The sequence below is a fragment of the Vulpes lagopus genome, chromosome 1, assembly GCF_018345385.1.
Source record: "Vulpes lagopus strain Blue_001 chromosome 1, ASM1834538v1, whole genome shotgun sequence".
NCBI classification, from domain to species: Eukaryota; Metazoa; Chordata; class Mammalia; order Carnivora; family Canidae; genus Vulpes; species Vulpes lagopus.
This window is the reverse complement of record NC_054824.1, coordinates 167,361,128-167,386,508: the sequence shown is the minus strand read 5'-3', so window position 1 is coordinate 167,386,508 and position 25,381 is coordinate 167,361,128. Positions and strand designations below refer to the sequence as shown.

The following is a 25,381-nucleotide window of genomic DNA, read 5'->3' as shown; positions in this document are numbered from 1 at the left end:
ATTAAATAATGACATGTCCTAAATAATCCTTCGATGGACCTTCAACCATATGATACTGACAGGGCTTGCCATCCACTTTTTTTTTCCCTTTTTCCAGTTTTGGATACTTTTCCTTCACAAGGCATTTAATTTTTAACAGATGTATGATTTTTTTGGTAATATAGACGTAACATAAATATGTATGTAATGATATAGAAAAGGAACTCAAATTATTAGATAAAATAAGGGTTGTGTATAGAAGAATGGAGACTACTGACAGAAACACTTTGAAATGAGGCAACATAGTCTGAAGATCCCCTTGGATGTACTACTACCATTTATCAAATGCTCTTGTGTGTGTGTGTGTGTGTGTGTGTGTGTGTGTGTGCACGCGCGCTAGGCATAACATTAGATCAGTACTGTATCTAGTACTCATGTAATGACCCTGAAAGTAACTCTTATGATAAGACAACTGCTGATAAGGGAGCTAGACAACTTACCTGAGGTCATGTATCTAACTGGGTAGAAGAGTCATCCATGGTCTAAATCCTCGATTTTTGGGCTCTAAACTTGTACTTTATAGAGGTTACTCTATACTCTGCCATCTGTTTGCATTTCATTATGAAGATAAAGATCTTAACATTTTCCACATTTAATTTTTATCTTATTTTATTTAAATTCAATTAATTAAGGTATAGTTAATTAGTCTCAGATGTAGAGTTCAATTATTCGTCGGTTGCATATGACAGCCAGTGCTCATTACATCAAGTGCCCTTCTTAAGGCCCATCCCCCAGTTACCCCATTCCCCCACCCCCCACCCTTCCAACAACCCTCAGTTTGTTTCCTATAGTTAAGAGTCTCTTAGGGCTTGTCTCCCTGATTTTGTCTTGTTTTATTTTTCCCTCCCTTCCCATATGCTCCTTTGTTTTGTTTCTTAAATTCCACATATGAATGAAAATATATGATAATTGTTTTTCTGTGATTGACTTATTTCATGTAGCAGGATACCCTCCTGTTCCATCCACGCTGTTGCAAATAGTAGGATTCCATCCTTTATTGTGGCTAAGTAATATTCCATTGTGTATGAATACTACATCTTTTATCCATTTATTTGTTGATGGCCATCTTGCCTCTTTCCATGGTTTGGCTATTGTGGACATTGCTGCTACAAACATTGGGGCTTAAGCACAGATATATTTGTCTCCGTATGAAACCTGGAGCTGATATTTCATGGAGATTTGCTGATGGCCACTGTGCAAGTGCCTTGTCATCGTCTTATTTAATCAACACAGAAACTCCACGAGGAGGATTAAAAAGCACCTTTAGTTTACAGGCAAAATACAATGATGTTTAACCAGATCACTATTTGTTCTAATTTAGGAATCTCCAAATGTCTGGTGGCATAGAATATCTGTATAAATTCTTTCAGTTTATAATCCATGAGAGACTGTGTAAATGTAAGAACATATTGACATTTATAAAACTATGCAAATATTGAATAGAAAAAGATTAAACAGAGATGTGAATCATATACCATTAATAGCTTTCCTAAAGCACTGCAAACATTTCATTGAGATAAATGTATCATTGGTAACTGCTAACTTTTGGAGAAGCTTTATTATTTTTTTTTTGCTTGCTTTATTATTAGGAAGGTGCAGACTAGTCCAATAATTTGGACTTTCTGACTCCTGGCCCTGAATTCAGTAACTGGTGTTATATACCCTGATGTCCTTCCTCCCTCCCTCCTTACCTCCCTCCCTCCTCTCCTTCTCTTCCTCCTCCTCCTTCTTAATCTCTTTGCAAGAAATATCTTGGCAGGACAAGAAATTTGTCCTTAGCGGAACCGCAATCTTTCAGTAATTTGCCAAAATGACCAACACAAAGGGAAAGAGGAGAGGTGCCCGCTATATGTTCTCTAGGCCTTTTAGAAAACATGGAGTTAAAAAAAAAAAAAAAAAAGAAAGAAAACATGGAGTTGTTCCTTTGGCCACATACATGCAAATCTATAGGAAAGGTGATATTGTGGGCATCAAGGGAATGGGCACTGTTCAAAAAGGAATGCCCCACAAATGTTACCATGGCAAAACTGGAAGAGTCTACAATGTTACTCAGCATGCTGTTGGCATTGTTGTAAACAAACAAGTTAAGGGCATGATTCTTGCCAAGAGAATTAATGTCAGCGTTGAGCATATTAAACACTCAAAGAGCCAAGATAGCTTCCTGAAGCGTGTGAAGGAAAGTGATGAGAAAAAGAAGGAAGCCAAAGAGAAAGGTACTTGGGCCCAACTGAAGTGCCAGCCTGCCCCACCCAGAGAAGCACACTTTGTGAGAACCAATGGAAAGGAGCCTGAACTGGAACCCATCCCCTATGAATTCATCAGCATGATAGATGTAAAGAAAATAAAAGACCTCAGGATTGTAAAAACAAAAACAAAAAGAAAAGAAAAGAAATTTGTCCTTAAGAAATACAAATTTTTCATATTCACATTTCATCTTCTACTTTTTTTTTGGTAGAAAATAATCCCAAATACTTATCATGGTGTTAATCTATTACTGTCACCTTCCTGTATCTTGCCAGGAGAGAATGTTGGAATTCATGGGTAGAGATGTGTAGGCACCTATGTTGTAGGAAACCAAGGATATCTAATTTAAGATTTGTGAGGTTTAAGTGAATACATGTGTTAGGTACCTTGTCTGGCTTTTCTAACCCATTAATTACAATCTATGTATCTATTCTACACATCTATTGGTTCTAGAATCTTACCGGATCAGTGCATTGGAGAATCAGAGTTGGGAAGGACCTTTAGAGATGATCATGTCCAAATTCTCTTTCAGCGAAGTTATCTCTTTCACAACATCCCTGCTGTACAATTGTCCAATTGTAGGGCATTGTCTGTGCCTCCTTGGACTCTTAATGACTAACAGTGTGTTAGTTTTTCTAGGGCTGCTATAACAAATTACCACAAACTCTGTGGCTTAAAACAACAGAAATTTCTTCTCCCACAGTTCTGGAGACTAGAATACTGAAATTGGCATCTAGATGAGGATCATTCCTCATTACCTCCAGCTTCTGGTAATATCTGGAGATATTCTTTAGTTGGTGGTAGCAAAACTCTGGTCTATGCTTCTGTTGGTGTTTCTCTTCTTAAGGCTGTCTTCCCTTCTTATAAGGATACTGGTCATATAGGATTAAAGGCCAACTCTAATGAACTCATCTTAATTTGGTTACCTCTTCCAAGACCCTGTTTCCAAATATGGTCACATTAGAGATAGCAGGTGTTAGGACCTCAGCATATCTTTGGGGTGGGGCTCACAATTCAATCCATAACACACAGTATAACTGAAAGAGCTAAATGATTTGCCTGGGTGTAATCATTGCTCGTACTTCTGTTCTTGGCTTCTTGACTAAGAAACCTTGACATTTATCCAGTCCTGAAGCTTAGCCCATTATTCTTTCATTGTGATCCCCCCTCCCCTACTTGTCTGACCTGGTGTTACAGGGAGATCCCAGATCCAGTCTTATCCCAGACTTATCACAGATTCAGTCATAGCCATTCCAAAAAGCTTTTTTTTTTTTGTAGGATAGGTTAAGCTGTTAAAAGCTCTTTTTTATCTTTGGTACAAAAATCTGAGTCTGTATCACTTCCAGCCTTTGGTCCTATTTTTTTTCCCTGTAGTAACAAATAAAACCAATACACTTATGCTTACAAACAATGCCATATTTTGTATCACTATAATTTACAAAGAGATTTCATATTGTCAAATTAAACCTCAATAAAAATACCTGTAGATTAACAAAATGAATTGTCCATGGTCATATGACCTTTGAGCTGCAAAACTTGGATTCCTTGAAAGTCAGCTGATTCTATGGCCAGTTCTTTATATTATGGCTTAATTGTAGTCCTCTTCCTTACCACACTTTTATTTATTTACTTTAAAATTTTTAATTAAAAAAAAATTTTTTTAACAGTGAGAGAGAGCACAAGCAGGGGGGAGGAGCAAAAGGAGAGAGAGAAAATCTCAAGCAGGTTTCATGCTCAGTGTGGAGCCTGACACAGCTTGATCTCACAACCCTGAGATTATGACCTGAGCCAAATCAAGAGTCAGTCACTTAACTAAGCTACCCAGGCACCTCATTATCAGACTCTTTTAAATATTTGACCAAACATTCACATATCCTACTTTCTAGTTAGTTAAAAAGTAGTTAAAAAGTAGTTTCTAGTAGTAGTTTTCTAGTTTCTAGTTTCTTAGTTTTATTCCTAAGATCAACTTTTGTACAAATATTCTAGGAGATATATATGAGAATATTCTTGGCAACAGTATTCACAAGAGCAAAAACCTAGGAAAACCTAACAGCCCATTGACAAGAGGTGGGCATAAGAGTATACTTATTCAATGGACTACTATTTAGCAGTCAAAATTATTGAACAACAGCTTTTAGGATGGATAATACATATATAATGTTAAAAGAAAAAGTTCCAAAAGCATTCATTAAGTATGATACCTTTTATAAAGTAAAGAATAAAATAAAATTAAAACTCTACTCTTAGGCTTACTTGGAGATGAGATCTAATTATAAAAGATGAAAGGAAGGGGTAGATAAACACAAGATACAAGATTGTGGTTTAAGTTTAATGCAACAGGGAAATGCATGGTAATGAGCACATACTGGTATCCAGTTACTGTAACTGTGTAACCACCCAAAACTTGGTGTCATAAAACAACCATTGAATAATGTTTACAGATTCTATGATCAGAGATTGGGCCAAGAAACAATGGGGATGTCTTACGTTTGCTCTGTGGTATCTGAGCCTCAACTGAGAAGACTGGAAGGATGGGCTGAGTTTTTGGCAGTTGGGAACTGGAGTCATCTGGAGATGTTAAGCTGTTGATGTTGGCTAATGGCTGGAACACCTATTTGTGGCCTCTCCACATGGATCCTCAGTGTGGGAAATTTGAGCTTCTTCACTTCATGATGGCTGCATTCCAAGAGCAAACATCCGAAGGAAAAAAAAAAGTGCATGCCATCTTTATGATCTAGTGTAGTTGTACAGTGTCACTTTTGCCAAACACTATTGGTCAAGGCAGTTTCAATGGTTCAGTTTCAAGAGGAGGATACACAGAATTCACCACTCCACCTGATATAATTTCAATATCATATTATAAGAATGGGAGTTAGTTTTGTAGCCATCTACCAGAGATACCTTGTGGCCACTGCCAGAGTAGAAGTAAGTTATTTCCAAGTTCTTATTTTCTTTAGGGTGGTGGGTTCATGGGATCTTGCTACAGCATGAAAAACAGACAAGCAAACAATCAAGCATAAAAATAAATAATTAAGAACACTTGAGGATCAGTGAAGACAATGTGTCTTAAACTAAGTATTATGATTCCTATTCTTTTATGTCTTTGGAGTCCAATAAATAAATAAAAACAAACATGAAGCTTATATTCATCTCCCTCAACTTAGATGCTCCAAATCTCTTAAATCTTCCTCATCTGGTGTGCCTTTAAAACTTCTCACCGGGCAGCCCAGGTGGCTCAGCAGTTTAGCGCCACCCTGAGCCCAGGGCCTGATCCTAGAGACTCGTGATCGAGTCCCACGTCGGGCTCCCTGTGTGGAGCCTGCTTCTCCCTCTGCCTGTGTCTCTGCCTCTCTCTCTCTGTCTTTCATGAATAAATAAATAAAATCTTAAAAAAACAACAAGAAAAAACTTCTCACCATCTTTGTCATGCTCTTCTCAACATTCTCCAATTAATCAACATTTCTGTTAAAGCGTCACATTGAGAGGGCAAAGATAGATTCTACCTAATGCAGAATACAGTGGACTATTTACTCTTATAAACCTATATGGAATATTTCTATTAGTACTAAGATTTACATTAACTTTTTAAGTAGCCATCTCATATCATAGGCTCATATTGAACTGAGGTCAGTTGAAACCTTTGCATTATTTTTTTCATGCTGTGACCATACCATATTTTTCATGTCATTGAACCCAGATTCTCTCATCTTGAATTTTTAAATTGTTTTAATGAATCTTATATAGTCATTTACATTTCTCTGTGTTAAATTTTAAATAGATTGCTTTCAGTCCATTTTTCAGAACTTTGAAATAAAGTAGAATGCCCATTGTATTATCTAATGTATTAACTGTCCTCACCAATTTTGTAACCTTTACAAGTTTGATTAGGATGCTGATTATGTTTTGATCTAAGTTGATCAGAGCAGGTCAAAGAGTAAGACCCTTGTGGGTTTAGGATAACATGATTTGTTTTTAGTGATTCCAGGCTTGCTCTTTCTTTCTTTCTTTCTTTCTTTCTTTCTTTCTTTCTTTCTTTCTTTCTTTCTTTCTTTCTTTCTTTCTTCTTTCTTCTTCTTCTTTCTTTCTTTCTTTCTTTCTTTCTTTCTTTCTTCTTTCTTCTTCTTAGATTTTATTTATTTATTTGAGAAAGAGAAAGAGAGCAGAAGCAGGGGGAGGGGGAGGAGTGGAGGGAGAAGGAAAAGCAGATGCCTTGCTGAGCCAGGGAACCCAAGGTGGATGGGTAGGGGGGGCTCAATTCCAGGACCCTGAGATCATGACCTGAGAGCCAAAGGCAGATACTTAACTGACTGAGCCATCCAGGTGCCCCCAGGCAGAGACACAGGCAGAGGGAGAAGCAGGCTTCTTGCTGGGAGTCTGACATGGGATTAGATCCCAGGACCCCGGGGATCACGCCCTGAGCTGAAGGCAGATGCTCAACCATTGAGCCACCCAGGCATCCCAGCTGTCTCTCTCTTTATAAAAGGTAAACAATTAATTGACTTATTTCCCATTTCAAGAGAAGGTAGATGTCATATTTGCCAGTATATGGTTTTTAGAATCTATTTGAAGCCATTTCTTCATTCATTTATATAATTCATTCATTCACTTACTCATTCATGTTACAGATGCTATACTAGGTACTGGCCATAAAAAAAAACAAATAGGATGCAGTCTTTAACTTCAAAGATCATGTATTTTGTATCTCCTGCTCCCCACTCCTTTGAAAATCAGGGCTTTGCCTATCTTAGGTCTTCTGGTACAGCTTCATCATCTCTCTTAAAATGCTTAAAATGGGATCAGATTAAAGTTGTATTGGCAAGACAAGGGTAGGGTAAGAAGAGGGCTGGGCATTGCCACCTTACTGAAGCAAGTCTTTGTGGAGAAGATGGAATTTTAGGAAGTCTTAAAACATTTGATGAGTTTTGATTAAATCTTGACTGCAATTTTGTTAGATTTGACATAATACAGACATATAATAGACTTAGAACTAATTATTAACTTGTCCTGAACTACGTAGTAAATGTAAACATTTTTACTGCTGTTGGAATAAATCTTAGGATGTGAAGACCAGCATGCATCTCTCACTAAAACTAGTTTTAGTTTTTTCTTTTTAAAGATTTTATTTATTTATTTATGAGAGACACACAGAGAGAGAGAGGCAGAGGCAGAGGCGGAGAGAGAAGCAGGCTCCATGCAAGGAGCCTGATGTGGGACTCGATCCCAGGTCTTTAGGATCACTCCCTTCGGCCAAAGGCAGGTGCTGAACCACTGAACCACCCAGGCATCCCATCAGTTTTCTTTAAAAAGGAATTAAACTTACTAAATTTTCCACTGAAAGTTTTATTTTGATATTCTGTATGTGTACATAATACTAGGCTAACAAAAACTCTCTGGAAACAGTGCCTCAGGCATTGAAGAAACAAAGTTTACACATTTTATTGTTGAACCTGCTTTTTTCTTCAAAGCAGAAACTTTTTACTGCCTGGTTGTGCTCCATTATTGTACTAATAAATCTATAGGGGTTGTAATTGAGATTTTTACTAGAAGTGAGCTAGAAATTTAACTCTTTAACTTACTAGAAATTTAACTCTTTCCCCAAATTTAAGTGTTAGCATTATAATTTCACCACTAAGGTGGACTTCATTTTACCACTCAGTTATTCCTTTCAAGTTAAGTGTTGCCTGTTATGCAAGGTGCCTACGTGTGTGCATTTTGCTACTGTTTTCTTACTTGTCTGCTCCTTCCCCATCATCTAACAGTTTATTCCTTCAGAGTGGAAGAGAGAGAAAAAAAACATTGTCATGGTTCCCTTTCCTTAGTTCCGTTGTTTCTCTTCCCAAAGATAAGTATAGGCCAAATTGAAGGTGGTGAGAAGCATTGGATTTGAGATGACTTTAGTGATAAAGTGGTTTTTCTTACGGCTTCTTGGAAGCAATCAATCATTGAGAGATTCTTAAAGAGAAAGAAAACTGAAGTAATAGAAAGAGGGTGGAAATGGTGAGGCTGTAGAAATTGTTGCCACACATTCATTTCTTCAATTACTATGCTATAATAATTATATATAATAATAATAATATAATAATATAATAATTATATAATTACTAATAAAGTCCTGGATCAACTTCTCTGCCTCCAAAGAAAGTCTACTCTTTTTTCTTTTTTAAAAAGATTTTATTTATTTGAGACAGAACACAAGCCCGGGTGGGCAGAGGCAGAGGGAGAAGCAGACTCCCTGCTGAACAGGGAGCCCAAGGTTGGGGGGCTCAATCCCAAGACCCTGAGATCATGACCTGAGAGCCAAAGAAGACACTTAACCAACTGAGACACCAAGGAGACACCGAAAGTCTATTCTTAGTGTTACTTCTTTTCTCTTTTTCTTGTGGGGAAAGAGGGTGAGAGGATGTGGGGAGCAGACACAGGGCCAGGAGGGATGTTGGAAAAGGAAAGGACAGGTAGAAATGGGAAGGGGAGGTGGAGGTAGGTTGTATATCTGTAGGAACTGAAATGAGAGTTCTAATTAAATTCCAAACTTGAAGGCAACTTGGGGGAATATCTTGATGGCCAATACCATTTCACACATTATGGTGTTGGGTATTATTAGGCAAATTCAGAGCTTCTGAAATTCTTTCTATACTATGATAGAAAAGGAAGATGGACAATGGCTTAGAACTGGCTGCTTTACTTGGTCAATGGGATGATGAGTAGAGAAAAGCAGGACATAATGGCAAATTATGATTCATTGATTTATAAATTATTATTTACTACAATTAAATGCATACCTTCTTTTGGGACATAGCATGAGCTCATATACTTGAAAGATGACATTTGCCTTTCAGAAAGACTCCTATAGAAGTTAATACTTTATTGTAAATATATTGACATGGTAAAATTATGGTAGTAAAGCTTCTATTTTCTAACCTACTCTTTTCAAGTGATTCATTATCTGTTGCCTGCTAGCAGATACACTGTTTATATTTAGCTTTCCTATCCTGTGTTTTTATCCTTACTTTATTTAGTCTTTAACTTACCCTCAGAAGCCTCCATTGATGACTGAGGTTTTTAAGACAAGAAACGATTATTATTTTTCCAAAGAAAATTAATAGAAAGGGGTACCTATCTAGTCAATCTTTTTTTATCCATTTTCTGAATAATGAATCCATTTGAAAATCTGCTGAAAGTATGGGCCTTATCTTCCTAAAATATGTATAACCAATTTTGCATACCATTTCGGAGATATAAAATTTTCTTAAAGGTGCTGGCATCCCAGCTTAGTACACTTTATTTGGGATGGGAGGCAGCAAGAGTAAGAGTGAATTATGTTGTTAGGGACTAGACGTACAGATAGATCTGATCTGGTCCAGGATCTGCTGAGCAGACAGGTGTTGTACATCTTTGCACAGAATTCTTCTTGATGGTGTGGGAGCTTCTTTAATTAAAATATCATGAGAACAGCTGGCCGCCAGCTAGCACTGGCAACACGACAAGAATGTCAATAAATGCATCACAGAAGAAAACTTACAGCCACAGCTGTTTCTAATGGAGACTCTGAGTCTGTAGCCCTACAGACAAGAGCTTCAACTTTTCCATTCTGCTCACACTTGCTGTAGCATCTTTAATGTTGAAAATAAACTGAGAACTTCCCCAGAATTGTGTTTTTTTTTTTTAAACCACTGAGGGCATTTAGACTTTGTAAAATGCTGGAAAAGTAGTTAATCCCAAACAACTCATCACATGTCTCATTGTGAGTCACTGAGAAAAAAAAAAATGAGGTCCAGGACTCATGACTTGGTTGTGTCCTTTAGTAGACCACAATCCATCCCATGGGCAACGTGAAAGGGATTGGCTCCAGGATGCAGTGTCCAAAGTGGGGGTCAGGGGGCGCTGGCAGCACAAGATGCGCTGCATCCCAGATGGGTCGGGAATAACCCCCGGACAAGTCAGAACACCGGTCTTCTGGTTTTATTCCCCACATTCGGCAGTCCCCCTTTCTTCCTCTCGGTTTCCTTAGCTTTACAATGGGACTAAAGTGAGAGTGAAGTAAGAGAGTAGAGATTAAAGTGTTTTGAAACTTGGCAAATCATTGATCTAATGGAAGGCGTTATAATTTTTCCACTTTCACATAATTGGAAAATGACAGGTAAAATATATCCTTCTAGTGCCTTTTGTAGTGTTGGTAACCTACTTTGAAGTCAGAAGAAGCTCTAAAGCAGCACAGTGTGGGAGCTTATACACAGCAGTCCCCTCTTGTCCATGGATCTGCTTTCTGCAGCCTCAGTTAGGAGGGGTCAACTGTGGTTTAGAATCAGGTAATCCTCCTTCTGAGGAATCCTCCTCAGGTCAATAGCAGCCACAACTGCGCCTGCATCATTTACCTCACTTCATCTCATCACATAGGCATTTTATCATCTCCCATCATCAAAGGAGGGTGAGTACAGTACAATAAGATGTTTTGAGAGAGAGCAGGTTCACATAACTTTTATTGCACATATTGTTCTGTTTTATTATTAGTTATTGTTGTTAATCTCTTATTATGCCTGATTTGTCAATTAAACTTCATTATGGGTAGCTCTGTATAGGAAAAAACATAGTATACATTGGGCTTGATGCTATCTACAGTTTTAGGCATCCACTGGGGGTCTTGGAACATATTCCCTGTGAATAAGGAGGGACCACTTTATACATATTCTTATTCCTGGAGGGGAAGGAAGGATTTGAAAATGTAAACAAATAGTGTAACTACAACACATTCCCTTTATCCTTTTCTCAGAATTTCTGAGTAAAGTCTGTTCTACACTCTTGATTAGACAGAAAGAAGTTAGCAATTCACCTGAATGGAAAGGGAAGAGAATGAATTTTTTTTTTTGAGAATGAAATTTTTGAAGGCTCATTATGTACCAGACACTTTACATATTTTATCTCATATTATCCCTATAACCGCACAAGAAGAAAGTAGTATGGTTCTTATTTTACAGATGAGAAAGCTGCAGCTTGGTGAGGTCAGGTGGCTTTCTTACCACTCAGATGGGTGTCAAATCTAGGATTTAAATCCAAGTCTGTCCAACTCCAAAGCATATGTTCTTCCTACATACAATACCACATTCTGCTCTAGGCATTTTATTGTGAAATAAGGACAGATTTGACTAAATATAGTAAAAGGCATAGGCCAATTCATTTACCAATTCAATAAGCCTTTCTTAAATATGTGTTATATGTGGGACACTATGCTAAGTACTAGAAATACAAAGATGCAATAAGAGAGCACTTGTTCACAACAAAAGCTTCTTGAATTCATCTACATTGATCAAAAAAAAGAGAAATTCATTAAAAAAAAAGATGGAAGCAACTCCCATGCATGATTCAAATTTTTTAATTAACAAGGAGTTTTTATTTCATGAAGTCTCTCTATTAATATAGGATCATTTAGAACTAAGAGTTTCTACAAATATCTTGAGATCTCCATCTCCAAACCTCATGCCACATCTGAAGTTTTAACTGGAGTGATTTCATACACCTCCATGGTCAAAAGAGAGTCATAGTCTGTCATGTGGGCTGACAAAGACTACTCAAATTTCAGAGCTGTCTAGTTGGCAGGAGCCAGGAAAGTCTTGAATAGTTAGATTCAAGTTCAATAAATTAAGATTAAAATGTCCCTGAATTTTGAACCGCTATGCTGTGAGACAATGTCTTAGTATGTCGGTAGAGCTGTATTTTAAAAAGTATTTATTTTGGCTCAAGCTAATGGGGATTATCATCACTGCCTAGACATTTTGGACTTTGTTTCAGAAGGAATTCCAAATATTACCTATAAGAAGCAAACTCTAATCTTTTAATGACAAAATGTATCCCCAAAGACTAAGAATAACGTAAAATGGCAAAATAAACATAATGCTTTTTACTTGAGGGATCTGCCAGCAGAGGGCAATAGTAGTTTTCACACTTTTCCTAATGCCTCTACTGATTGTAAACCATTAAATATAAAATAGCTATTTAGTAGAAATCTTAGGTTGTAATTTGTTGCTGTTGTTCTACACAAAAAAGACAGTAACAAAGTGGAAGCAAAGAGAAGGCATAATATTGATTATTAAAATTCCAACATCTCTGATAAGAATTAATGAAAACTCTAGAAAACTCACAACCTTTAGCTCAATCTTCACAGCTTTGCATTAGTGGAAGACAAACACTATTACTGAATTTTCCATATGAGAGTTCTGAGGCTTACTTAAGATTGGTAAATATTGGATTTGTGAAAAGTAAGATCAGGAACATTAAAATATTATTAATTAGTTGCTGGTTGAATTTAATGAGCCACTTGATAGAAATAGTCACCAAAAACTGAAACCATGATTTTCATTGGGCTGAATTCAGTTGAGAGATATAACACAAATTGTGAGTCAATAGGCATCTGGAGGTCTATGAATCATATTTTGTCAATTTTGGTGTGCAGTTATTTTATCATTGTTTATTTTGTTCCTTACATAGGATGATAGCAGCAATGTTGGGAGTTTGAGTTAGTTGGCATAATGCCATTTTTTTCAACATCTGTTAAATATGGTTCTAATTTTATACTCCGTTTCAGCATATAGCTAAATATTTAGCATTAAAAAATGCCCTTTGGGGATGACTGAATGAGTTTTCATGCTTCCAATAATTCATTGTGCATTTCTGTTTAGAAAATCAACTTTAAGGCATAAACTACAAGCCCAGTGGGAAGAAACCTTTTTCTGTGCACTCTTGATGTTTAGTTTTTTGGCTAGCCTAGAAGTCACAGCAAAGGAAATTTGCAGAGATGTTTTATATGTAGTAGAGAAAATCCTCTACTGAGAGACTTGGGATTAGCCACAGTGTGAGTGGAAGGATTTTGCTGAAATTTTGTCCATCACATCTCAGCAAAGTTTTCCCACTAGAGTCATTTATAGGTTAAGGCAGCTCAAGTACCATAAGAAAATAACACACCTGATCTATCATCAATAAGATGTTCTGTTTGAGCAGTTTTTCTAGAGAAGGATTTAGATTTACGTGATCTTGACACTTTTTTTACCACATTGACTAAGGGCTACAAGGCCACAGGCTGGTATTGGGCTGGATTTTGTCACTAATACCATAGTCAAACTAAGTTATAGACATGCTGATGACTCTGGTTTCATTAACAGGCTGCTCTGATTGAGATAACAGTTATAATTTATTATAAATAGGATTTTTAAAAATAATCATGAATCTCTTCCACCCTCATTTCAGGCTGCTCTGATTGAGATAACAGTTATAATTTATTATAAATAGGATTTTTAAAAAATAATTATGAATCTCTTCCACCCTCGTTTCAGTATAGTGACTAAGTCACTATACTTTCTAAACTTTGCTTGAGTAGCAATGATTTGCCATATGGCAGTGAGCAACAGTAGCGTTATTGCTTTAGGGTACATTTTCAATGTTTATTTATGCTATATAATGTCTTTAGTCTGATTTCCAATAGGCCCAGTAGAATTTCTTTCAGATGTTCAGTCTTTGAAGTTTAAGACATTACTCTGCTGGTAAAATATACTCGTGAATTACCATGAATTATTTAATTCACTTCATTGTATGAATGACAAATGACTAATAAAAATTAGTTGGAGTTTCTTGATGGTATCCTATTCATGACTCATTAAAAATGGTTTGGGGGCTACTTTTGCCATTTATTTGTTTTATTTTATAAATGGCCTCTTTATTTTACAATAGTTTTAGATTTATAGAAAAATTATGCAGATAGAACAGAAAGTTCCCTTATACTCTATTCCAGTTTCCCCTACCATTAACATCTTTTATTGTTATGGTAGATTTGTTACAACTAGTGAACCAATATTAACTAAATATTAACTGAACTCCATCGCACTTTATTCTTATTTGCTTAGTTTTTACCTAGTACTCCTTTCCTTTTCCAGGATCTCCTGGAAGATAGCATATTGCACATTAGGATTCTCTAGACTGTGACAAGAAGTCTTGGGGAGATTCTTAGATGGAAGATGACAGATGCTATTCTCATCGCATCATACTAGGAGTATGCGCTGCAACATGACTTTTCATTGTTGATGTTAACCTTGATCACCTGGGTGGATTTAGCATTGGCCAGGTTTCTCCTTTGTAAAGTTATTTTCCCCCTTTCTTTACTGTATTCGTGAGGGCTAAGTCACTATGTGCAGCCCACATTTAAGGAATGGGTATTTACCTTCCATCTTTTTGACATGGGGTTATGTATATATATTATTTGGAGTTCTCCTGCATGAGGAAATAATCCTTTACTCATTCATTTATTCAATTATTTATTTGTATCATAGTGGACTCAGGGATATTTATTTCACACTGGGTTATAATTAATATTACATTTTTTAATTTTTTGCCCAAATTGTTCCAACTTTGACTGTTGAGACTTCTTTCAGTTGGCTTCTATATCCCTTTGACATATCTCACCATTGTCTGTGTATGTTTGTGTATCTTTGTTGTGTTTTTGCATTTCTTTCATTTATGGCTCTATAAGATGCTCTGAGCTTATCTTGTATATTCCATATCCCAGAGTTAGAATCGGCCTTTTCTCCAAGGACTCCTGGTTTCTTCTATTGGAAATTGCCATTAGAAACCAAGATTTGGGCACTAAGTATACTGATTGCCATTGACATGCCATATTGACCTGTCATTATTTCTAGGTTGTCTCAACTGACAGAGCAAGGAAATCCACATGTATATTCACCTGCATATATACACATCTCAGTAAGTATTCTTGCATATATCCGTATGTGTCTATGATAAGTCAAACTTGAGTTCAGTCTATTTTTTTGCATGTTCTTTTGTTTATTTATTAAAGTAATAAGAGGAATATTGAGTTCCATGGGTTATGGAAAGTAAATTTGTATGCTCTGTTGTGAGCTTTGCTCAGCTTGGCTCCTGTCATCTCCCCACCCCTGTTCTACCTCAGGTAGAATCCAGTCCTTCCACTCATTGAGACACTAGACATTTGTCTGGTATTTCTGAAGGCTGAGAAGTCCAGATCAAGGTGCTGGCTGGCAGACTAGGTGTCTCCCTAAGCTCTCCCCAGAGGACCACTTGCTGGTTCCTGTGTCCCGACATGGTAAAAGTGGCGCAAACTTCTGATGCCTCCAACTCTAAACCATTATCACAGTATCAAGCTAGCCTCCTTTTTACTTAAATTAAAAAAAAAAAAGATTTTTAAATGAGTATAGGCTGAAAATAAAAAAGAAAGAAGGAAAGAAGATTGGGTTTCATGATACATTCCCTTATTTCTTTAGAGGAACCTGGAATTATCTGTTATATTTTGATTAATGTGTTTTGAGGTAGTTAACTAAGGTAGTTAAATAAAAAAATTAAAGGCAGAAAGCTGAATCCAGTTTATTATTATTGAAGCCAACACCTTCCCCTTTCATTAATTAGTACAGAAAAAAAAAATATGTGGAAGGTTGTGACCAGCTGTAGTTCTTCTGAAAACAGAAAAAGAAGAAAGAGGCTTAAATTATATTGGAAGAAATATAAGGGGGAAATATTTTGATAAAGAGAGTTGCTAAATGTTGGAATGTAAGATAAGAGAGAAGTTAGAATTTTTCCTCTGTTTTTAAAAATTAGGACAGATTCCCAGCTGTCTAGAATAGTAGGTGTTTTCTGATTTTCAAAGTTCTTTTCCCTCCCTGAATTCGGACACTCTTTACATCTGTAATCAAAACCTTAGCCTAGAAAAGCCCTCCTTTGAAGATGTGGGAGGAAGAAGGGGTGCAAAAGAGAAGAAATATTTCACCCTTAAAAAGAATCATACTTAAAACAAAGGTGAAAATAGAAAATATAGAAAATAGAAAATATCTACTACCCCAGCTATACTTTCATACCTTTTCATATTTTTCAATATCAAGTAAATCCATATTGGAACATTGATCTTCCCCTTTTTCATAGCTCCTGATGGTAGATAGAAAGTGGTCACAGGTACTAATGGATGTTTCCTTCTAATCAATAGATAAATGGCTGGATAGTCACAGATTTATACCATTCCCTCCTTAAAGAACTTTTTGAAAAGTTTCTTCCTGCTTAACGGTCCTTACTTCTACAACTGTTTAATTATCTCTCTGGAGGTAAGTAAAGATAAGTTTTACATAGACAAAATGGTTTAAAACAAGATGGTTTAAGCAATTATTTTGACATTATAATGATTATTTTTTCTACAGAATATTTATTTTTGTAGAAATGTCATATTCAGGCTAGTAATAAAATTATTTTGCATGGTGGCAATGGAGTGTATTAGAAAGAGTCCTAAAAGTCCTAGATTTTATTCCTGGCTGTACCACATACTACTGATGTGATTTCCAGCAAGCTGCTTGATGTTCTGAGTTTAATTTACTTGTCTCTGAAATAGTTAAGAAATACTTATCTTACAAGGCTATTATGACTATTCATGTATATATATGAGTGCATCCATGTGCTAAGAACAGGGTTAAAGTACTCATTAGTTAGCTATTATTATTATTATTATCATCATTATCTCATTCAGCAGTTCATTAAACATTATTGAATTCCTACAGTGTGTTTGGCATATGTATTTATAAAAATGAATCAAATACAGCCCTTATTAAGGAATTCGTAGCATCATGGGAAAAATATAAAATTAGTTTGAGCTGATACATATTTTTAAAAGATTGTATTTATTTATTCATGAGAGACACAGAGAGAGAGGCAGAGACATAGGCAGTGAGAGAAGCGTGTTCTATGCAGGGAGTCCAATGTGGGACTCAATCCCAGGTCTCCAAGATCACACCCTGGGCTGAAGGCAGGTGCTCAACTGCTGAGCCACCCAGGCATCCCTAAACTGATAAATAATGAAGAAGAAAGCTCAGAAATAGGCTTAGGGGCAGGAAGACCTCATTCAAGGTCAAAGAATACTTGATGGGTAATTCACAAAGCAAAAGAAACCAAGACTATAGTTCATTTCTTTTTTCCCGAAAGGGCCTATACAGTATTGGTATTATATTAATGATTAGACTCTCATATATACTATAAAACAATTATATACTTCAAAGTTTCATTATTAAAATTTTCAACTTTATTGTGAAATAATAGGGAAAATGTGGATAGGAAACAAAAGGTAGAGAATAAAAGTGAAGGGGAGGAAGATACGAGAACCATGACAGATGATCTAACTTCTTTGTGTAAACTTCATCTTCAATTTCCTCTTCTGTGAAATGGGGATCATTCTATTAGCAACCTCATAGTTTTGGAATAAGAATTAAAAGCTCATACATGTAAAGCACTTAAAATTGTTCCTGGGACATAGGAAGCACTCAATGATTATTAGCTAGTCCATCTGGTGTGGTGGAAGAGGAATGATTACTGGCCCAAAATAGATTCCAGCATGATCCCAAAACTTTATAAGATCTTAGACAAATCACTCTCTGAACCTCAGTTTCTCTCTGCAAAATTAAGACCCTGGGGTAGAAAAATGATGTCTAGAATCCTTTCCAGCTTTTGAATTAGGATAAAGTTGCAGAAAAGACTGGGTATGTGGATATGGCCAAGGCCCGACTTTATGGGGACAGAGGCTGCGACGATGGAGGCCTGAGAGGACATCTGGAGGGAGTCATTCAAAATAAATTTTAATTCTTCAACATTTTTTAAAAAGATTTTTATTTATTTATGATAGAGAGAGTGAAAGAGAGAGAGAGAGAGAGAGAGAGAGAGAGAGAGAGAGAGACAGGCAGAGAGGCAGAGACAGGCAGAGGGAGAAGCAGGCTCCTCGCAGGGAGCCCAATGTGGGACTCCATCCCGGATCTCCAGGATCATGGCCTGGCTGAAGGCAGTGCTAAATCGCTGAGCCATCCGGGCTGCCCATAATTCTTCAACATTTTTTGTAGAAAGTGAGGTGGGGGGCGGGGGGCAGGAGGGAAGGGATCAGGCTCCTTCCATTAAGTATTCAGTTAGGCTTTTAACTATTTTAACTATTAACTATTTTTCCCAAGTAGCGTGAGAACAGCTTATAGGTCTTCTGGTCTTTATTTTGGGAGGGGGTGGATAGCTGAGGTCCTTATAGAGAAGATCACAATTGAAACACAAACCAGAATCACGAGTCCTAGAGAACTAGGACACTGGCTGAGCCAAAAGGGAGGCTCCCTTTGGACAAGCTACCAGACACATGTTGCCTGTGTCTTCTCCCACTTGCTGAGAGCCAGTTTTCTCTTCCTTAGGCAGCTTACTTCCCATTCCATTCCAGATGATGGGAATTTCAACAATGTAAGGAGTAGGGGAGTAGGCCCCTGGTGCCTTTCCTGCGTTCTGGGACTGTCCTCCTTGCTGACCACAGGCTTTGTGGCTTCACAGAAAGTAAAAGCAGAGTGTCACATTCCCTGAAGTATTCCATGACATAGTTATTCTGTGCTTTCTTCTCTTGACATTAGTACCAAAAGAGAATAAGAATGTAAACATCTGTTTTATATAAGCTAATTCTAGGCTTTTAACTTGATTAGTATGAAAGAATATTTGATGTGATTAATTTTCCAGTTACAACACAATGGCTTTCCATTCTTTTATTGCCTTATTAAAGGAGACAAGAGAAGAAAAAAATAACCTAACTTTTTTTTTTTTTTTTTTTTTTAGTTTCTTAACAGTGCCAAGTATAACCATTATGGTTGGTGCACGAGTATTCTACTTTTAATTCAGTTGTAATAACGAGTTACAATGAGTAGAAATGTGCTAAAATAAACATAAAATAATCCTGGGCCTCATTACATAGAGAACCAGACTTTCAGGGAAGGATCATTCATTGAGGATAACATCAAACCATCTAGTGATTTGCAGGAGGCAGTTTATAATAAAGCAGTGTATGTACATACCACTTTACAGCAATCTTCAGGACTTTGTTTTAAGTCAATGTTTTTCTGAGCTACACTTTATCAGACCTAGTGTGATGTTGCTTCCAATTAGGCTGATTCCTTGAAATACTTAACCAGCGAGCAGATCTTACCTTCTCTAGAGCAGGAAGAAGAATTTCAAGAGAGAAAACTAAATCAGAGAGAGAATTTTAGTATTGACTTTGCTATAAATGAGCCACACTATTTTTAAAAAGATGTTACTTTTTCATATTCCCCCTTCCTCCCAAAAATAATATCAGTGATGAGAACCTATGTAGAGTTTTTTGAGAGCTAATTCTCTGATTGTTACCAAGACACTAGAAATGCTCTACAAAGTCTGACATTGTGTATAAATCTGCAGGCAGAGATTATCTCTTCTCTACTCCCACGTTCTACCTCCTAGGACTTTCTAGGACTTTCCTGGAGGAGTTTGGGGGTCGGGGGATGGTCTAGGATAGATCTATGATAGGATAGGTAAACCAAACCAGCTCCGGCTAAACCAAAAAATTCTTTCACTTCTTCCTCTTGTCCCTGTTTCTGTCCCAGAGCCTTTAAAGAGTGTTTTTGACTGTGCCTATTTGGTGCTACCTGCACAGATCTCTTCATAAAAAAGCAACTGAATAATAATAATAATTTTGATATTGTTCTCACAGTCTCTCCTTGTCTGTGTTACCCATTGCTTTTATTTTTAGCTCACACCCTCAAAATCTACAGCCTGAAGGCAGAGCTGGAAAGCAGTGAGGAGCACTGGGTTGGCAATCAGCTGCCTGGATTCAAGGCCTGGTTCTTTTTTTTTTTTTAATTTTTATTTATTTATGATAGTCACAGAGAGAGAGAGAGAGAGGCAGAGACATAGGCAGAGGGAGAAGCAGGCTCCATGCACCGGGAGCCTGACGTGGGACTCGATCCCGGGTCTCCAGGATCGTGCCCTGGGCCAAAGGCAAGCGCTGAACCACTGCGCCACCCAGGGATCCCCCTCAAGGCCTGGTTCTACTGCTCATTGACATTGACCTGGAGACGAATTACTCAAATTCTCCAAGTTTCACTTTCCTTAGGTGAAGAATGTTAATATTATTACTGCAACCTACTCCTATTTTTGTCCTGTTCCCCAATTTGCTTTCCTTATTCTATTTCTCACTCGTTGTCTGAGTGATTTTGCTGAAATAAAACTAAGTTTTATTCTCTTCATCTTCAATGCCTTCAGATCTTTATATGCTCCCAGGATATGATCCAAGCTCCAAACCAGCTTTATGCAGGTACAACCCGACAGCGTCTCACCTCAGGCATCCCCTATGTGTTTCTTGTCCCTGTCCGGGGCTTGTCTGTAGGTGTCTTGGAGCAGGATGGCCAGGAAATCAAATCTGCATCTGTGTATGTGAGACCCAAAAATGTGGGGTTGTTTGGGCCTCATGGGGTAAGTCACTGACCCTTGAGAATGGGAGGTGATGAAGAAGCACTTCTCCCTTTTACCACATGAACTCCCCTTTCTCCCTTGTGATGGTCTGGAGACATCTAACATCAGGGCTTTCCGTCAGTTCTGTGGGACCTGGTAACCAGTAGTGTAGAGCAGAGGCCAACTTCATAGTGTACCCTTACACAGGCTTTTCCTTCTTCCCTACTTCATTCATCTTACCCTTCATGCCTACAGCTTGGGAATCACACCCAGACCTTCATCTCAGGCTCTGCTTTCTGGGGGAACTTCTGCCAAAATGGTCAGATAATTTTACAGTTGAAATGAAGTTTAGAAATTGTTTAGCGTGATGGGTTTGTGAGGGAACTGGAGTAAAGTGGCTAAAGCAAGACTAGATTCACAGACCAGTGCTCCTTCCAACCTCTAAGAGACTGTTTTAACTTTTTTTAATTTTTAGTTTTTTAAAGGTTTTATTTATTCATGAGAGACACACACACATACAGAGGCAGAGACACAGGCAGAGGGAGAAACAGGCTCCTCACAGGGAGCCCAATGCAAGACTTTATCCTGGGACTCTAGGATCACACCCTGAGTAGAAGGCAGACACTCAACCACTGAGCCACCTAGGCATCCCTTAGAGACTGTTTTTAAAAACAAAATCAGGAGACTAGGATACATTGTTATTTCTGGGCAATACTCTGACTTAAGCAGTACTTTTTTTTTTTTTTTTTTTGGCCCAACCCTTCCTACCCCCACCCTGGGCCATGCCCTCTTCCTAAGCCAGTCATTTCTCCCAATGTGTATTCTTGACTGACTACCTGCCAAAGTCTACTTTATTTCAAAGTGTAAATAAGATTTCTGTCCACAGGCTACCTGTCTTCAGAGATCTGCATTTCAACGGAGATCAAACTTTATTGAAAAGGAATGGAGAAAAAAAAAAAAAGAAAAGGAGTGCGGAGCTCAGGTGTGTCTCTCTTGCATTGCAAATCATGTGGTCATCAATTATATGGGACTAAAGTTGAGACATGCATCTGAGATTATGGAAAATAAATGTGTATTTTGTATCTATACATATATAAGTACAAATGCTTTCTGTGACACTGAATATTTCTTTTCTTTCTTAACCCTCTTTTCTTACCAGAGTGCCCAGTGGCCCTTAAGCATGTTCTTAAGTGCTACTACCCACTTAGATATCAGGATGTTAACAAAGCTATAAAAAGACCTTCTATTAACAAATAAATAAAAAAGCCCCCTCTGTTTATCTGTTTCTTCCAAAGCATTGTGTCTCTGGTGCATATACACATAGGTTCAAACTTTCAAAACTATATCCTCAAATTCATATAATAGTAGTCATAACACTTAAGTTTTGTTGAGAGCTTGCTGCATTGCTAGGCATGGCACTAAATGAAGTATAATAATTTTTAAATTTTATTCTTAGGCAAAGAAAGACAATGATTCTAGAAAGATTGGAAACAAATGAGGCAGGTTCTAGGATTATCCCTGTTTACCACCTTCGAAGAGTTTCCAGGTCATGATGCGAGGAGGTGGAACTAAGGTAGAGCCTAGAAGGCTGCCTAAGTTGAGAAGATGGAGGTGATTGTTTAGGGAGACTAAGAGGCTAGGGTTTGCAGGAGAAAGAACCAGAAGGAGCTATGTAGATAGAAAACCTCAGAGATCTGAATGGAGTCCCTCTTGTATATTCAGCTAAGTACTGACCAACATATACATGTTAGAAAATTGCCTAAGGCCCAAGAAAGAACCACTTGAAATGAATAAAGGTAACTATGTCTACACCCACATGGGGATAGGTCTGTCCCTACCAGTCATAATCAACAACCTCTTGATTCACAGAGTATTGGTAGAGTGACAGATGGGTCTTTGCTCAGTAGTGGGAAATAACTAGTTCTAGAATGAATACTGTTTTGGTCTGACCCAACAGATTTTGAAAGTAAGTCCCAAAAGGATCCGACTGTTTTCAAATAACTTAACTCTGCCTCTGAAATAAATACAAGAATATTTGTAGGAATACAAAAATATCCTGTACCCCAAAAGTAAAATTCACAATATCTGACATCTAATCAATGAGGCCTGAAAGAAAGCAAAAGAATACAAATCATGACAAGCAGAAAAAAATCCACTGAAAGTGATGCAGAACTGACACAGATGTTAAAATTACCAGTTGAGGACATTAAAACAATTACTATAATTGTATGCATACACTTAAAATGAGACATGGAAGATATAAAAAATCCAATTCAAATTTCTAGCAATGAAAAATACAATGTCTGAGATGAAAAAATACTCTAGATGGGACATAATAGAATAGATAGTGGAGAAGAAAAGATGGTTGAACTTGAAGAAACAGCTATGGAAACTATAAAGATATGAAACCCAATGAGAAAAGAAAATAATAATTAAAGAAAAAATGAATAGAGCATCAGTGAGCTGTGCAACAACTTCAGGTGGCCTCAGATATGTGAATTGGGTTCCTCACAGGAAAGAGGATTTTCTGGAAGAAATAAAGATCCAAAGTTTCCAGTTTTGATGAAAACCATATACTTACAGATACAAGAAGTTTGATAATCCCTAAGTATAAGAAATATGAGGAGAATCATACCAAGGCAAAATCATTTTTTTTTAAATTTTTTTAAAATTTTTTATTTATTTATGATAGTCACAGAGAGAGAGAGAGGCAGAGACACAGGCGGAGGGAGAAGCAGGCTCCATGCCCTGGGAGCCTGATGTGGGATTTGATCCCGGGTCTCCAGGATCGCGCCCTGGGCCAAAGGCAGGCGCCAAACCGCTGCGCCACCCAGGGATCCCGGCAAAATCATTTTTAAAAAAGATTTTATTTATTTATTTGAGAAAGAGTGTGAGATAGCACAAGAATGTGAGAGAGAGAGCACAAGCAGGAGAGAGGGGTAGAAGGAGAAGCAGACTCCCCACTGAGCAGGGAGACTGATGCAGGACTCCATCCCAGGACCCTGGGATCATGACCTGAGTCCAAGGCAGATGCTTAACTGACTGAGCAACACAAGCATCCCTCCATGGCATAATCATAATCAAACTGATTAAAAATGGTAATAAGAAAACAAATGCATCAGAGGAAAAAGACGATGTAGTTTATATAAAGTAAGAATGTAAATATGATAGAGATTTCTTACTGTGAACAAGGCAAGCAAGAAGACAGTGAAGTAATATCTTTAAAGTATTGGAAAGAAAAAAAAAAAACCCTGTCCATATGGAATATTCTACCCAGCAAAAAGAAAAAAAAAAAAAAGTCTTTCAAAAGCACAAAAGTGAGATTTTTTTTTTTTTATTTTAAAGTGAGATTTTTTTCAACAGCAGAACAGCACTACAGGAAATATTAAAGCAAGTCCTTCAGGGAGAAGGAAAATGATATCACATGTAAATCTGGATCTGTACAAAGAAGTGAACAGCATCAGAAATGGTGAATACATTGGTAAATATATTAACTTTTTTTTCGTATATACATCTCTTCAAAAGGTAATTGTCTATTTAAATAAAAAATAACACAACATACTATGGGGTTTAAACTAGAGTAAATGTAAAATAAAATGGATGACAATAACAAAAAGATGGTGAGGGGGATAATGGAATTAATACAATTCTGAAGTTATTTTACTCTACATGAAGAGGTGCTATTCTTTGAAAGACAATTGTGATTGAGTTTATATACTATGAACCCTGAAGTAAGAACTGAAATAAAGAATTATAGCTAATAAGCTAGCAATGGAGACACAAGGAATCACAAAAGAAAGCATAAAACGGAGAAAAGAAGAAAGAACAGAGGGAACAATTAGAGAAGAAATAGCAAGATGGTAGATTTAAATCTTACCATATACATAATCACATTGAATGTAAATGGTCAAAACAGCCTAATTAAAAGGCAGAGATTATTTGATTGCCGGGGGGGGGGGGAAAAAAAAAAAGCAAGACCAAATTGAATGATGACTGCAAGAAACACACTTTCAGTATAGACACAAATAAGATAAAAGTGACAGGTTAGAAAGGGATAGATCATGCTAATACTAATCGAAAAGCTGGAGTGGTTATATTATTAGCACCAAATACATTTCAGAGCAAATAATATTACTGAAAGTAATGAAGATAACTTCATAATGATAAAGGTGTCAATTAGTTAAGAGAATTAGATAACTAAACGTTTTTGCATCTAATTATAGGGCTTCAAAATGCACAAAGCAAAACCTCCCAGAATTACAAGAGGAAATAGACAAATCCATGATTATAGTCATCGATTTTGACTGATAGAACAAACAGGCTGAAAGCAGTAAGGATATAGAAAATTAGAATAACGATATCAAACAACTTGACTTAATTGACATTTATAGAACATTCCACCCAATGCTTGTTATAGAACAAACATTCTTTTTAAGTGCTCCTGGAACATTGACCAAGATGGATCATTTAATCCTTATTGGGTAGGTACTATCATTCTTAGTATTTACAGCTGCAGTAAATGAAGGTATGAAGTCAAGTAACTTGCTGGAGACACAAAGTTATTAAGTGTCACCGCTGGGCTTTGAACCCGGGGTATCTCTGACCCAGAACTCTTAATCACTAGGCTCTGTGACCTTCCTTGAACACCTGGGACAGCTCAGCTCTCAATGAAAACTTTAGGCCTTAGAATGCAATCCTTTTTGAATAAACAAAGGAGTAGGCTACTCAAATAGCATTCTGTAAATACTACGTGGAAAGGAAGTACTTTCCCCATCTCCTCTCATATTCTCACTCAGCCCAAATGGCCTGTCTGCTTCCTTTAAGTGACATGACT

At 37.1% G+C, this 25,381-nt stretch overlaps 1 protein-coding gene across 1 annotated transcript; it reads left to right on the top strand.

The window, feature by feature from the left end:
* Nucleotides 1-1,846: 1,846 nt before the first annotated feature.
* On the top strand, nucleotides 1,847-24,851 carry LOC121487805 (60S ribosomal protein L21-like). The gene is made up of 3 exons (XM_041749823.1): nucleotides 1,847-2,371; nucleotides 20,377-20,568; nucleotides 24,771-24,851. Exons 1-3 carry the CDS (start codon nucleotides 1,850-1,852, stop codon nucleotides 24,849-24,851), a joined length of 795 nt encoding a protein of 264 aa, XP_041605757.1. The 5' UTR covers nucleotides 1,847-1,849.
* The last annotated feature ends 530 nt before the right edge of the window (nucleotides 24,852-25,381 follow it).